At 36.8% G+C, this 13859-nt stretch overlaps 2 protein-coding genes across 2 annotated transcripts; both read left to right on the plus strand.

The window, feature by feature from the left end:
* Positions 1-5226: 5226 nt before the first annotated feature.
* LOC111889305 (protein CONSERVED ONLY IN THE GREEN LINEAGE 160, chloroplastic) lies at positions 5227-9412 on the plus strand. The gene is made up of 9 exons (XM_023885441.3): positions 5227-5700; positions 6182-6231; positions 6320-6395; positions 6526-6621; positions 7123-7203; positions 7287-7378; positions 8059-8151; positions 8421-8489; positions 9037-9412. The coding sequence occupies exons 1-9, from the start codon at positions 5374-5376 to the stop codon at positions 9176-9178; spliced, it is 1026 nt and encodes a 341-aa protein (XP_023741209.1). The 5' UTR covers positions 5227-5373; the 3' UTR covers positions 9179-9412.
* Positions 9413-10087: 675 nt separating this feature from the next.
* On the plus strand, positions 10088-11926 carry LOC128127881 (uncharacterized). Its single transcript, XM_052766606.1, has 2 exons — positions 10088-11621; positions 11768-11926. The coding sequence occupies exons 1-2, from the start codon at positions 10224-10226 to the stop codon at positions 11783-11785; spliced, it is 1416 nt and encodes a 471-aa protein (XP_052622566.1). The 5' UTR covers positions 10088-10223; the 3' UTR covers positions 11786-11926.
* The last annotated feature ends 1933 nt before the right edge of the window (positions 11927-13859 follow it).

The following is a 13859-nucleotide window of genomic DNA, read 5'->3' on the forward strand; positions in this document are numbered from 1 at the left end:
AACCCTATTCATCAAATCCATGAACGCTGCTGGAGCATTGGTTAGTCCAAACGACATAACCAAGAACTCATAGTGTCCATATCTAGTTATGAATGCAGTCTTCTCGATATCTTGCTCTCTTACTTTCAGCTGATGATATCCTGACCTAAGATCGATCTTCGAGAAATAGCTCGAACCTTGCAATTGATCAAACAGGTCATCAATCATCGGCAACGGATATCTATTCTTTATTGTTGCCTTGTTCAGCTCTTTGTAATTGATGCACATTCTCATACTTCCATCTTTCTTCTTTACAAATAACATCGAAGCTCCCCAGGGCGATGAACTAGGTCTAATGAAACCTTTGTCCAATAACTCCTGAAGTTGCATCATCAGCTCCTTCATCTCCGTCGGTGCTAATCGATAAGGTGCTTTTGCTATTGGTGTGGTTCCTGGTAACAAGTCAATTATGAACTCCACTTGTCTATCAGGTGGTAATACTGGAAGATCTTCGGGAAATACTTCCGGATAATCACACACCACTGGAATGCTCTGCATCAACTTCTTTTCTTTCTTAGCATCAATCACAAATGCTAAATATGATGTACATCCCTTGGTCAAACACTTTCTGGCTTTCATTAGAGAAATGATCCCAGAATTCACTCGCCGTTTGTCCCCATACACCATAAACGAATCTTTTCCAGGCGGGTTTACTTTAACTATCTTTTTCTTGCATAAAATTTCGGCATCATTGGCGGTAAGCCAATCCATTCCCAAGACGATGTCGAAACCATTAAGTTCGATAGGCAATAACGCCTCGTGAAACTTATTCCCATTAAGGTCGATCAAGACGTTTTTCATACGATGGCTAACAGGTACAAACTTGCCACTAGCTACTTCGACTAATAAAGCATTATCTAGTCTATCAATAGGCAAAGCTAGCTTTCTACCAAACTCATGCGAAATAAAGGAGTAGTTGGCTCCAGAATCAAACAATATATGAGCAGGTAATTCGTTAACGAGAAAGGTACCTGAAGCGACATCAGCTTCATCTTTAGCAGCTTCCAGTGTCATCTGGAATGCTCTCGCCTTTGGCTTTGGTGGAATGTTGGGCTTTGCTGCCTCCTTCTTCTTCGGACAGTCTTTCAAAATATGCCCCTCTTCATTACACCCAAAACACATCCTTTTGTTGTTCGGACATTCATTGGCAAAATGTCCAACCTTTCCACACTTGTAGCAGGTCACATCCTCGCTACATTTCCCAAAGTGCTTTTTCTTACACTTATCACACCACTTCGCCTCGCCTCCTTTTCCTCCAAACTTTTTCGAATCAGATTTCGAAAATTTTCCTTTCTTACCGGAACCAGATGTTCCTTCAAACTTTCTTTTCTCACCAACATCAACCTTGTCGGTGGTTCTCCCCTTGATCATGTTTTCCACAGACTTGGCAGCCCAGATAGCTGCCTCTAGAGTAAGTGCCTGACGTACTGGCACCTCGTACTCCCATGGGAGTCCCTTCGCATACCGGTCCACCTTAGTTAACTTGTCTGGGACGATACGCAAGGCAAACTCCATCTTATCGGTGAAGTTATTGGTGTATTCATCAACTGACATGCTGCCTTTCGTCAATGTCAGGAACTTGTTCTCCAACTCCAACAAATTTTGAGCCGAGCAGAACTTGCGCTTGAACTGCACCAAGAACTCTGCCCATGACAATTTCAGTGGCTCATTAGGGCTTAAGGTCTTCCCTAGAGTGTTCCACCAACGAACGGCTCCACCTCGGAATTGACGCACTGCATAGATAGTCTGCAACTTACCTTTGCAGCCACAAATCATAAAGGCTAACTCCATTTCGGAGATCCAATCCATAACTCCAATCGGATCCTCCTTTCCATTGAAGGTCGATGGTTTGCAAGTTAGAAAGTCCTTGTACTTGCATCCCATTCCATCATTCCTTCCATCATGGTTATCTTGCCTAACTATCGGTGGGTTGGCTTGACCAATAGACCCACTGAAGTTTCCACCTTCCGAGTGCCCTTCATTTAATTCAGGCTCCTCCACACGAATTGACAGTTCTTCACGATTCTGCTGAAGCAACCGTCTAGTTTCATCCATCTGACGATCCAACATTGTCTGAATCATCAATTGCACACCAGCCATGGTTATTGGCTCAGGTGCTGCTGCTACGACAGGTACTTGCTCAATCACTGGTGGTTGATTCTTGTTTTCGTCAGCATTCCCAACTCCACTTCTTGTTCTCACCATTTTGATCTACACACCGAATAAGGTGAAATTAGATCCTCAATCACGATAGATATTCAAATCATCCTTATCACCCCGAAACATTTACATGCTAGTTCTAATATCGTAGACGCACGCTTAGAATCCTACACACATAAGGTTTCTAGATCCGGTCGGCAACAGACCATAGATCCGAACAAATAATATCATATATGGCAACATATAACATTTAGCACATAAAAGCATTTTAGGCAACTTTCCTAAAATAAAATAGTGCTCGTGTCTAAATCACAACAGACACACATCTCAAAATTTCACTTAGTATTCTAAGTTTAAGTCTAGAAATCTTACAAATTCCTAGTTCGCTTAAACTAATGCTCTGATACCAATTGTGACATCCCCAAAATCTCGGCCAGAAAAGACCGATTTTCATTTATGCTTTTAAATATTTTCAGAGTAAATCCTTTTGATTTGAAAGAGTTGCGGAATTTGTTCCCAAAAACAAAACATGATAAAACAATGTTTACTGAAGCATTTCATAAAAGAAATGTATTTTCATTATAATCAAAACTCGGGGTGTCATGTTCCGATACAGACCAATAAGCATAAACGAATACATTACAAGTCATATAACAAATGTAAACATATGCAGACTTGTAAACAAAACAACTTGATGGTTCATCCATCTCATGCCCTTCCGCCACTTCCTGTAATACAATTTAAAACTGAGTGGGTCAGGCTTGGGAGCCTGGTGAGCATATAGGGTTTTCAACCCACAATAAATAATCATATTTAATTTTCACCAACCAACAATAACCCAATTACCCATTCCCGTTATTCTCACTTTAATGTCCCTAAAACAACTAACATAAGGGACCTAGTCTAAGAATATTTCATCGGGGCGACAACACATGCTTCGGGGGTACCTCAGCAATATAAGTCAAATAAGGCAACCATGAGGGGGATGGAGTACAGCGAATGAACACCCAAGTTCATTAACACCTACAGGTGGCGAACCTGCTAATGTTTCCACAAGACTGTCTAGAATAGCCAGTGGTCGTCATCTAAACTCCGCTAGATGACTCAATCAAACAACAACGAGACCTCTCATCTGTTTATTACACACCAACTGTCTACCCATGTTCTACCCAACATATTAGTAGATAAAAATATACATTTGTATACATGGTTTAAAAACCTGTATAGCATGCTTTAATCAACACATATACCACATAACAGATGAGGCACACACACACATAACACATATCTCATAGAGAAATAATCAGATCTATAAGATAGAAGAGAGTGAATACACATTCACACATAACACAACCAAATATATACACACAGCACATATTTTATATAAAATACTTCGTATTATTGTATTAGAGGAAAATAACTACACACTCACTTGATCAGAAGATGATCGTACAACACTACGACTTATAGAAGTAGTAATCCACAGCAGATCTGGAAGATCTTCACAAAAATCGAACTTCTCACGGGCAGAGCTTCGACTCGGGAACCGCACTTCTCGGGATCTTCGGGATCTCGGGACTTGCCTCGGGGCTCGGGAACAATACCGGGGCTTCGGGATATTTCTGGCATACAAATCGATGCAAAACGGGAGAGAGAAGAGAAGAAATGAACAAAACTCTCGGCTGCCTTCAGATCCCTTTTATAGAGGTTGGAGCCTCGGAGTACGCGGGGCGTACTGTAGTACGTAGCGCGTACTGCTTCCGAAATCGTCACTGCATGCGTCATTCGAAGTGTCGACACTATGCTGAGTACGTGGTAGCATACCCTCGTACGCGGGGCGTACTCCGGATCACACCGGTGACTCGTCTTCGGATAAGGCTTCCGATTTTGATTTAAATTTAAATACAAAATGATTAATAAACTTCGGAAATTCATAACTTCTTCATACGAACTCCGTTTTCGACGTTCTTTATATCCACGGAAAGGTGAGACCACGCTCTACGACTTTCGTTTAGACTCCGTCGGATAATTTTGACTTTATTTTTATTAATTATTTTTAATAGGCCGCGACAGAAACTTTCGTTATAAATTCATAACTTCTTCGTTTGACGTCCGTTCTCGCCTAACTTTTTATCGCTTCGATACCAACAATGAGATCTTCGATTCTCATTTAGATTGCTTCGGCTAAAAACCGCTCGATCTCAAATCGAGTATTTCAGGCTGCATACCGCTAAGCCGGAACTTCGATAAATCATAACTTCCTTATACGAAGTCAGATTTGAGCGTTCTATATATATTCGGAAACCTCGTTTCAACTACTACAACATAAATCAAAGATATTAAGTTTATTTTACACTTAAATTTTGACGCTTATTTTTATTCTTAATTAATCAAACTACATAATTAAGCAATTAAGCACAAAACACATAATACTCAAATAATACAATCTTATTATTTCAAAACGGGTTATAAAGGTTAACCTAGACTATTATATTGCTACAAATGGCAAGCCCGGAAACACAGGCGTTACATATATAAATACATAAAAAAAACATAAAAATACTTAACAAATACATAAATACATGATAAAATATACTAAAAATACATAGAAGTACGTAAAATACTTAAAAATTCATATAAATATAGAAAAATTTTATATAGAAAAATACGTTTATACATTTAAAATATATAAAAACATAAAAATAACTATATAAAAAACTTAGATGAATACTTACAAATAATAAAAAAAACATAAAAAACTAAAAAAAAAGACATAAATACATGATAAAATATATAAAAGTATAGAAAAATAGTTACAATTCATATACATTAGCAATAAAATAAATTTATATATTAAAAATACATAAAACAAAATAAAAAAATATATATATAAAAAAATTAAAAAATCTTTAAAATACATAATTACATAAATAAATATATAAAAATACATAAAAATATTTTTAAAAAAATACATCCAAACACGTAAACATAATTTATTATTTGTTCGATTCGATAATAACCTTTTGGCGATCTGTGAGTGTGGATTCGGTTGTTCCACACAAAAATCCATCTTCCATCACTTGCTTGTCATATTTTCAGGAGATATTTTTGGGTCTCCGATTTATATATCAGAAGACCAGACGACGAATACAATCCATTCAAGCAAAAACAACAATGGCAACAATCAACTGCCACTACCTCTCAGTAACCTGCACATCCACGCCCATCAATCAGGAATCCAATTCCGTTCAATCCACGACTAGACCCACCAAGATCATTTTGCCCGACAAAAAGCCCCAAAAATGGTCCACCGGCGTTGCTCCCGGAGATTATGGCGGACCACCGACCACCACCAAGCTCCGAAAGTACTGGGGAGGTGAAAAGGAAGACCCTATCACCTCTGATGATTTAATTTGGAATAGAGATTTCATGCCTCACATGAAACGCTTGATTGGGGATTCTGATGATTCTTCCTCTGACCCTCGCTTATCTACAGTTAAGGTATAGTAATTTTCAATGCATTTAACCTAATTTTTACTTACATTGGTGTTTCTTCCGATTATTAGTTAGAATTCAATTTGAAATTTATTAAAGCTAATTTTAGGCCAAAAAAAAGTACAAATAGTAAATTCTCGCAAATCAATACCAAATTACCAATCACATCTTCTTTTACTAAATTAATACGACCTTTCACAAGACTTCAGCAGTTGATGCTCTCTATATAAAGGCATAAAAATTTGTTGTGGTTTATAAATGAAAAAAAAACATGAATCATCACTTTATCATATTATCTGTTCTTAAGTAATGTCACATTTATACTAGTAAACACAACGATTTTCCTCTTGCAAACAAATTCATCAAAAATCAAATTTTAGCTCTATGAATTTGTGTATTCATTGCTTAGTTGCAATTGTTTTATGCAACTATGAATTTGTGTTTTGTGCGTATATCTCAATGTTCCATTGTGCATACTTTTAAAAAGGAGGAGGCATCTGGATTTCTAAGCTTCAACAGAGTCATGAGTCTCAACAGGCATGAATCTCCCTCATATTACATTCAATTTTATTAAATTTCACGTTTCTTATTTATCCCTTTGATGTAAAACTCTTGATGTATATAGTATGGAAGTTGATTTGAGCAAAGAGCTATCAACGATTCCAAATCCAATCATGGAGAAACAAGTTGAGGTTGCTGAAGTAAGATTATGCAATGATGTTTCACTTTTTTTTTTTTTTTTTTTATCAATTTATGCAACTGATACGAATTATGCAACCATGATTCAATGGGTTAAATAAGTTAAATCATAAAATATTGTTTTGATGTTAGGCTACAAACACTCAACCGATAAAATGGAAACCAGCACCCACAAGGCGTGAACAAGATAAGTGGGATAGAGCATCTAAAGCTGCAACTGGAGGCAGTGTATACCTTTTTTTACATTTTTCTTTTTTTATTTCTTTTTTTTTCCTTGAAAAGTTAATTAAATGTTTTTGACACAATTAGCATTTACCAAATCATGGATTTCTTGGTGACAAAGGAATGAAATGGACATGGTAATAGAAAAGTCTCATTATTTTGGGAAAATCTTTTGATGAAGTCCTAAAATGTTTTTTTTTTTTGAATAGAAAAGTCTCGATTATTTAATATTTTGCCCACATTAATGAAAAAATCGTTATTTTTATTTCAACAGGCAATGACAGATTATCGTGTAAAATTAAATACTCGAGACTTTTCTGTTCAAAAGAAAAAGTTCAGGACTTTATCAAAAAATTTCCCAAAATAATGGGACTTATCTGCATAAAACCCATGTTTTATATGTAAAAAGAAAAATTTAAACATCATAAAAACTCAACAAATCCCAAATAAGATTATAATAAATATATATTTTTTATTTATTAATATTTTTAATTCTCTTGTATACAGGACGCTATGTTCAGGGAATTGAGGCGTCCTAAAGGGGACCCAAAAGTGCTGGCTGCTAAGTCAAGAGAACAATATACAAAGGTTATATCATTTAAAAATTTCACAATATTTTTTAAAGTGACATACGAGTTTATTATAAACTTTTAATCGAATTAAATTTACAGTTAAAGAACAAGTTGCAGATTTTGACATTGGCAATTGGTGGTGTTGGCCTGGTGTCAGCTTATATTTCATACACTCCCGAGATTGCAGCTAGGTAACTTCACTATCTGTTTTTATGTTTAAAAAAATGTAGGAGCTTTTTATTTATTTATTTATTTATGTTTTTATGTTCTTGTTGTTTGCATACATACATGTAGGCTGTGTTTGTTACACAGATAGGATGGGAGTAGACAAGATTTAGTTTATCGGGCTATTTTTGATGATGGGGTTGAGGAGGGCATTTTCGTCTTTTGCATAGACAAGAAATCAAGAGCTAGTCTGTGTCCCACTCTCCCGTTTTTGTGTGGGACTAAAAAAATTGCAACTTTTAGGGCTATTTTTTTTATTATGATGAGGAGGGGCATTTTCGTCTTTTTCACATACAAGACATCGATAGTGAGTCTATTCCACCTTGTTCCATGTTTTTTGGGTAGGACAAAATTTGCAACTTTTGTCCCATTGACATCAGTCTTGATGTTAATCCAAATGCTCACCAAACACAGTTTTGTTTCTAGGGCTTTTTTCAGTGATAAGTACTAGGAGGGCATTTTCGTCTTTTTCACAAACAAGAGATTGAGAACGAGTCCATGTCCCACATAATTGTGATTTTTGTCAAATGCATATGCTTTGCTTCTACCCCTGTATTCTCATTTTTTTTAATAATTGTAAGTTTATATTTTGGTTTTTATATAACGGATGTTTTATTGGATTAAATATATTTATTTATTTATTCAGTTATGGTGCTGGATTCGTTGGTTCTTTGGTATATATGAGAATGCTTGGGAACAGCATCGATGGAATGGCAGATGGGGCCCGAGGGGTTCTCAAGTAATTTTCTCTATTTCTCTTCTATATTGATTATTGAGTTGCCAATTATGCAATTTTATTTCTGTAATCAAACCATATCTTGTACCCATTAAGTCAAAAAGAAACATCTTAGACACTCTTTTGTTAAAGTGACTTAATAGAGAAAGTTGGGAAAATGTAGGGTTTCTCCATTAAGTCCTAACTTTTACAAACTTTCCCATTTGCCTAAATATAGTCCCTCATTTTCTCAATTTAAAAAAAAAAAAAATACTTTTAATGTTTACTTTCAGGGCGGCAATTGGGCAGCCCAGATTGATGGTCCCTGTGGCCTTGGTCATGATCTATAACCGGTGGAATGGGTAAGATATTTGCACACATGTACTTCATGCATTGGAAGTTGTACCTCATTATTTATTCATTAATTTCAGATGTGGGAATAGGGTATAATGTATAAACAATCGAATAATTAAGCCATTGTTAATCTTTACAAATTAACATCTAACATTTTATGTCATTAGTTAAGGATACATCATTGTACTTGCGTGTTTTTTTCTTTTCAAGGTACTTTGAAAAATCTACTTAATTATAGCAATCAAAATTGCTCTTAGATTACATTGCTACAAATGGATAGATTTCTTAAAGTACAATGCTACAACAGAAAGAAATGAAAGTATGATGCTAGAATAGGCAAATTAATGAAAACACATTGCTTTTTCCCGCATTTAACCCTTATCTTTCTGATATTCGAAAGTACAATGTTGTAATAGCAAAAAATGAAAGTACAATAGTATAATAATAATCAATGAAAGTACATTGCTATTTCTTGCTTTTAACCTTCTTGTATCCGAGGATGTAAACTATGATCAATCAATCTTGTAATGTTCCTTACAATTTCCATTTTTGCAGGATTGTAGTTCCGGAATACGGATTGATGCACCTAGAGTTGATTCCAATGTTGGTTGGATTTTTCACATACAAGATTGCGACCTTTACACAAGCGATCGAAGAGGCAATTACAATAGTAGAAAATGATGCTCAAGTTGATTAAGGTTAACATGAATGAAACAAATTCTTTTTATGTAATATTTGGCCAAGGTTAACTGCTAAGGGGGTCCGATGCACCCTTATTGATCCCTATTCGTGGTTCTTGTGCCCCAAGGCTAAGCCAACATGGTTGAGTAGATGAAATTATTAGGATGTACTTAATATTGTGACTTGAGAGCAAGTGTTGTAAAGGTTAGGTTGTATGATTTAATTAATGTATAGGTTTTGGATACCAAAATTTATGTGGTAGTTTAAGTGTTGATAGGCACGTCTATCATGTTTTACAAATGCATAATGCAAGTTTAGCTTTGTGAAAAGTAAAAAGGCCTTTTTAGCTAAAAATATTGATTGGACTAGAGAACCTAACAGAGAGTTCTTCTATAATCGCACCCAAGAAACAAAATAGAAGCAAATCTTAGCGATCCTTGAACTGTGAGTTGCAAACTGAATCGAAATCTTGATTCTGCGATTGGCTCTGTTGGGTTGCAGATTCGTTTAGTATTGCGTCATTGGGCTCGGTTAATAGTCCAATTATTTTGTACTCCGGTTTGGGTCTGTCTAACCGTGAGCCTGTTAGGTTTCCTATATAAACAATATGCTTGCATGCATATTAGGTTAACGATCTAGAATACAATAGAGAGAATTACGATAGCTTTAATTTTCTTCATCGTTCCTGTAAACCTTTTAATCCTCTACAATTGATGTTCTTGATCGAGCTCTTCTGAGGGTTGTTTTATAATCATTCGACACGTTTGATTCATTCTTGAGTTGTTTATTGTTTTCGTGTTCTTGCTGTTTAATCTTTATTTTACCTATTTAAGATCTAATCGATCTTCAAGATTAACTTTTAATCTTATCAATTGGTATCAGAGCAGGACGCTGTGTAATCGATACACTTCTTTTCTGTGAAAAAGGTTTCAATTAGGGTTTTCCGCAATTACTGATATTTATTGAGCCGTCATCTCATTATTGACGTATCTTGATATTTATTGTTTTGCCCTAATCTGATTTATTACAAGTCTGATCTTTGAACAGGTTATTCGATCATTATGGACGAGTCGCAATCGAATCCCATCAATATTTCAAACAGCATTGGATCAACAACGAAGGTTCCCATCCTATACACCCACAATTATGAAGTCTGGGCGCATCACTTTGAAGATTACGTTATAGGATCTGAGGATAATGGATACCTCATCTGGGAAGCAATTATTTCTGGTCCGTTTTCTCATTCTGCAACTTCAAGGATTATTAAAACTCAAAAGGAGTATAATGATCTTCTGAAAGATGTCAAAGATATTGCGCAAGATGAAAAAGATAAATTTCAGTGTAATATCAAGGCGTTAAGATTGATTAGATTCGCCCTTCAGTCCGACACTTTCAGGTTGGTAAGCTCATGTACGACGGCAAAGGAAATTTGGGATAGGCTTCGTGAATTGTACTCTACAGACGAGGATCTTGAACACTCTATCCAAACCTTACTCTTGTCTGAGTTTGGAGAATTCAGGCAAGAAGCCGAAGAAACTGTGACCCAAACGTTCGATCGCTTCAATCATCTTCTCAGCAAGATGATCAAACATGACATCGAAAGGAAGCTTATTGAGCAGAAGGTTACGTTTTTAAATGGTCTAAGATCAGAGTGGAGAGCAGTGGTGTCTACAGTTAAAGCCCATGAGCAATTTAAATCATATTCCTTGGCGAAACTGGTGGGTATTTTCAAATCTCAGGAGAAGATTGTGTTGCAGGAAAAGAATGTGATTTCAAGCCTAGGTTCGTTGGCTCTCTTGTCCAAAAGTAAAGCTGTAATGGAGGACGAAGACCTCAACTTGGAGGATTATGACCTCACATCTGAAGATTATGCTATGATGGTATCTAACCCTAAGAGGTTCATCAAGAAGAGATTCCCCAACAACAAAAACCGGAACTGGCAGGGGAGTTATAGTTCAGAAAAGGTTAAAGATGAACCGAAGGTTGAAGAGTCTAAGAAGGAACCGAAGGCAGAAGGTGATTCTGGAGTAAGCTGCTACTATTGTGGGGGAAAGAACCACTATGCAAACGATTGTGTCCTCAAAAAGATGGCTGAAAAGGATGAGGAAGCTTTGCTGCAGAAAAAGCTTGATGAGATAAGGAAGAAGAAATCTACCGCTAACCCTTCTATGAATGCTCTAATTGTGCAGGGTTCGGTTGTTGATGACGAGTTCGGTGGCGTGGAGGTTTGGTCAACCGATTCTGAAGACGATGAAGTGAGGAAGCCCTCTCATGGAAAGGCTTGTGTGGCAAAAGAGGAAAGCAGCGGAGGAAGACGCTTGATGGTGTCTGACGTATCTCAGATGAGGGGATACAACAATGACGGTGGAAGCAATGAACCGAAGGAGCAGCAGGATATGTGCTTTACAGCCAAACCGCTCAGCGTGCAGTTCAACGAGCTCGATGAACTGATCAAGAAGGTACAATCGGTTTTTGTTTCATTTAAAGTCCCATAATGCTCATATGAAAAAGAACTAAAAAATGTTAATTCAAGAATTTCTCATCTAGATAGTAGTTTAACTCAAACTCGAGTCACCAATTCTAACCTAACTGATCAATGAAGCAGGGTGTCTTCGAAGAGTGAGGAACGGCGCATGTGGATCGAATTGAAGGAGTCAGAATTAGTCAAAATAAAAGATGAAAACATTTATTTGCAAAGAGACAATTTAAATCTTTTGAAACAGCGAAATGTTTTTTGTTTGATTGCTAAACGTCTTTACACTAATATTACTCAGCTTCACTTGGATTGTGAAATAGGACAAAAGATTCATCGCATGATTTTGACCTTCCTTGAGTTTAAGGAGGATGAAATTGATGCTGAAGCTTATAATTATGAGAGTGTGATATCATCTGATGACGTCAATCCGACCTATATGTATGGACTGGACAAAATAGAATCTTTCATTAAATCTAAGGACCATAAGGACATGCTTAAAAACCTTTTGGATGAAAATGATAGACTTAAACTAAGAATCGAAACCATACAAAAATTTGACTCTTTAAACTCCAACTTGAGCTCAGAAAACAAAATTGATGTTGAAAATGCATCTGAGCTTAATGAGGATGAAAATATGAGTGAAATTTCTGTAGAGGACACGGTTGACTGCTCAAAATTTGTGAAAAGCGAACCTGAAAACCACAAGAATCTAATTTCAGAAAATTCAGTGGAGTTCGCTCGATTGTCCCAACAAAAGTCCCCGATCTTAGCAGAGAAAGCCGTTGTATATCAAAAAGTTAGGACCACTCCAAATCAAGTGTACAAGGTCACATGAGTAACCGAACATCAAACTGCTGAACTCACAGCAATTGTAAACGAAGACAATGCTGATGGCTGCGATGAGTTTTTCTGGTCCGCGCCAATCGATAATGCTGATGAAACGGTAGGGTTATCTGAAAGGACCTCATGGAAAAGTAAAGGTAGATACGTACCAGAACCCTTGAACAAGCCAGATAATTTTGATGTGCCAAATACTAGTGGCACGAAAGACATTCCTCAAGAAAATGGAAGTCCGACAAAAGAAGATACTCCACCTAGTGAAACTTCCTCAGTTCAAAGTGAACCAGCCAAAGAGAAACCAAAAATGAAAGCTAACATCCATCATCAACCGAAGCAGATGAGGAATCAGAAACGTCAAAGGAATCAGAGATACAGGAAGAATCTCTCTGAAAGAAAATAGTTCTGGCAATCCCAGAATGCTTATTTTTCACATCAAGACAAGAACCTGAAGTATGAGAAAAATCCTGATGAAATGCACGAGAGCCACAACAACCGAAAGCAAAGGTTCGGTTCAGAGAACGAAACCAACCGAAAGCAAAGGTTCGGTTCAGAGAACGAAACCAACCGAAAGCAAAGGTTCGGTTCTGAGAATAACTCCAACCGAAAGCAAAGGTTCGGTTCAGAGAACGAAACCAACCGAAAGCAAAGGTTCGGTTCTGAGAATAACTCCAACCGAAAGCAAAGGTTCGGTTCAGAGAATGAAACCAACCGAAAGCAAAGGTTCGGTTCTGAAATCAAAAGAGATCAAAACTCTAAGGTTAGTCCCACCAATGATCAAAAGCAAAAGGGTCACCTAGAGTCTCCAGCCAAGAAGTCATCTCAATCTAAGCCCTCTCAATCTCACTCATCTACTTCTTCTAATTCTTCCAATTATTCTCCACCTCGTTCTGAATTCCATTCTGTTCCTTCTCGAAAATCTCAATCTTCAGCTGAACAAAAAGGGAAACAGAAGGTTTCGGTGTCTAAACCTGAGTCTAAACCGAACGCACCTAATACTAATAAAATCAAAGTTTTTACCATCAAAAAGAAAGATGAAACAACATTAATAAAACGAACATATCTTGTTGACGTCTCTCTTATTATTCCTGTACCTGTGAAAGGCTCACGTGGACCCAAGAAACTTTGGGTTCCTAAATCTGCTTAATTTTTGCAGGTTATAAGTGATGACTAGTTTGACGAAGAATGGTACATTGATAGTGGCTGCTCGCGTCACATGATAGGGAGGAAAGAAGAACTCAGGGAATACCGGTCTCTTTCAAATGGTGGAAACGTCAAATTTGGAAATAACTCCTTTGGCACCATAAAAGGTTATGGAATGATTACCAATGGTGATTTCACTATAAGGAAGGTGGCATACATGGAAGGACTACAACACAACCTC

This window comes from Lactuca sativa, chromosome 8, assembly GCF_002870075.4.
Source record: "Lactuca sativa cultivar Salinas chromosome 8, Lsat_Salinas_v11, whole genome shotgun sequence".
Taxonomy (NCBI): domain Eukaryota; kingdom Viridiplantae; phylum Streptophyta; class Magnoliopsida; order Asterales; family Asteraceae; genus Lactuca; species Lactuca sativa.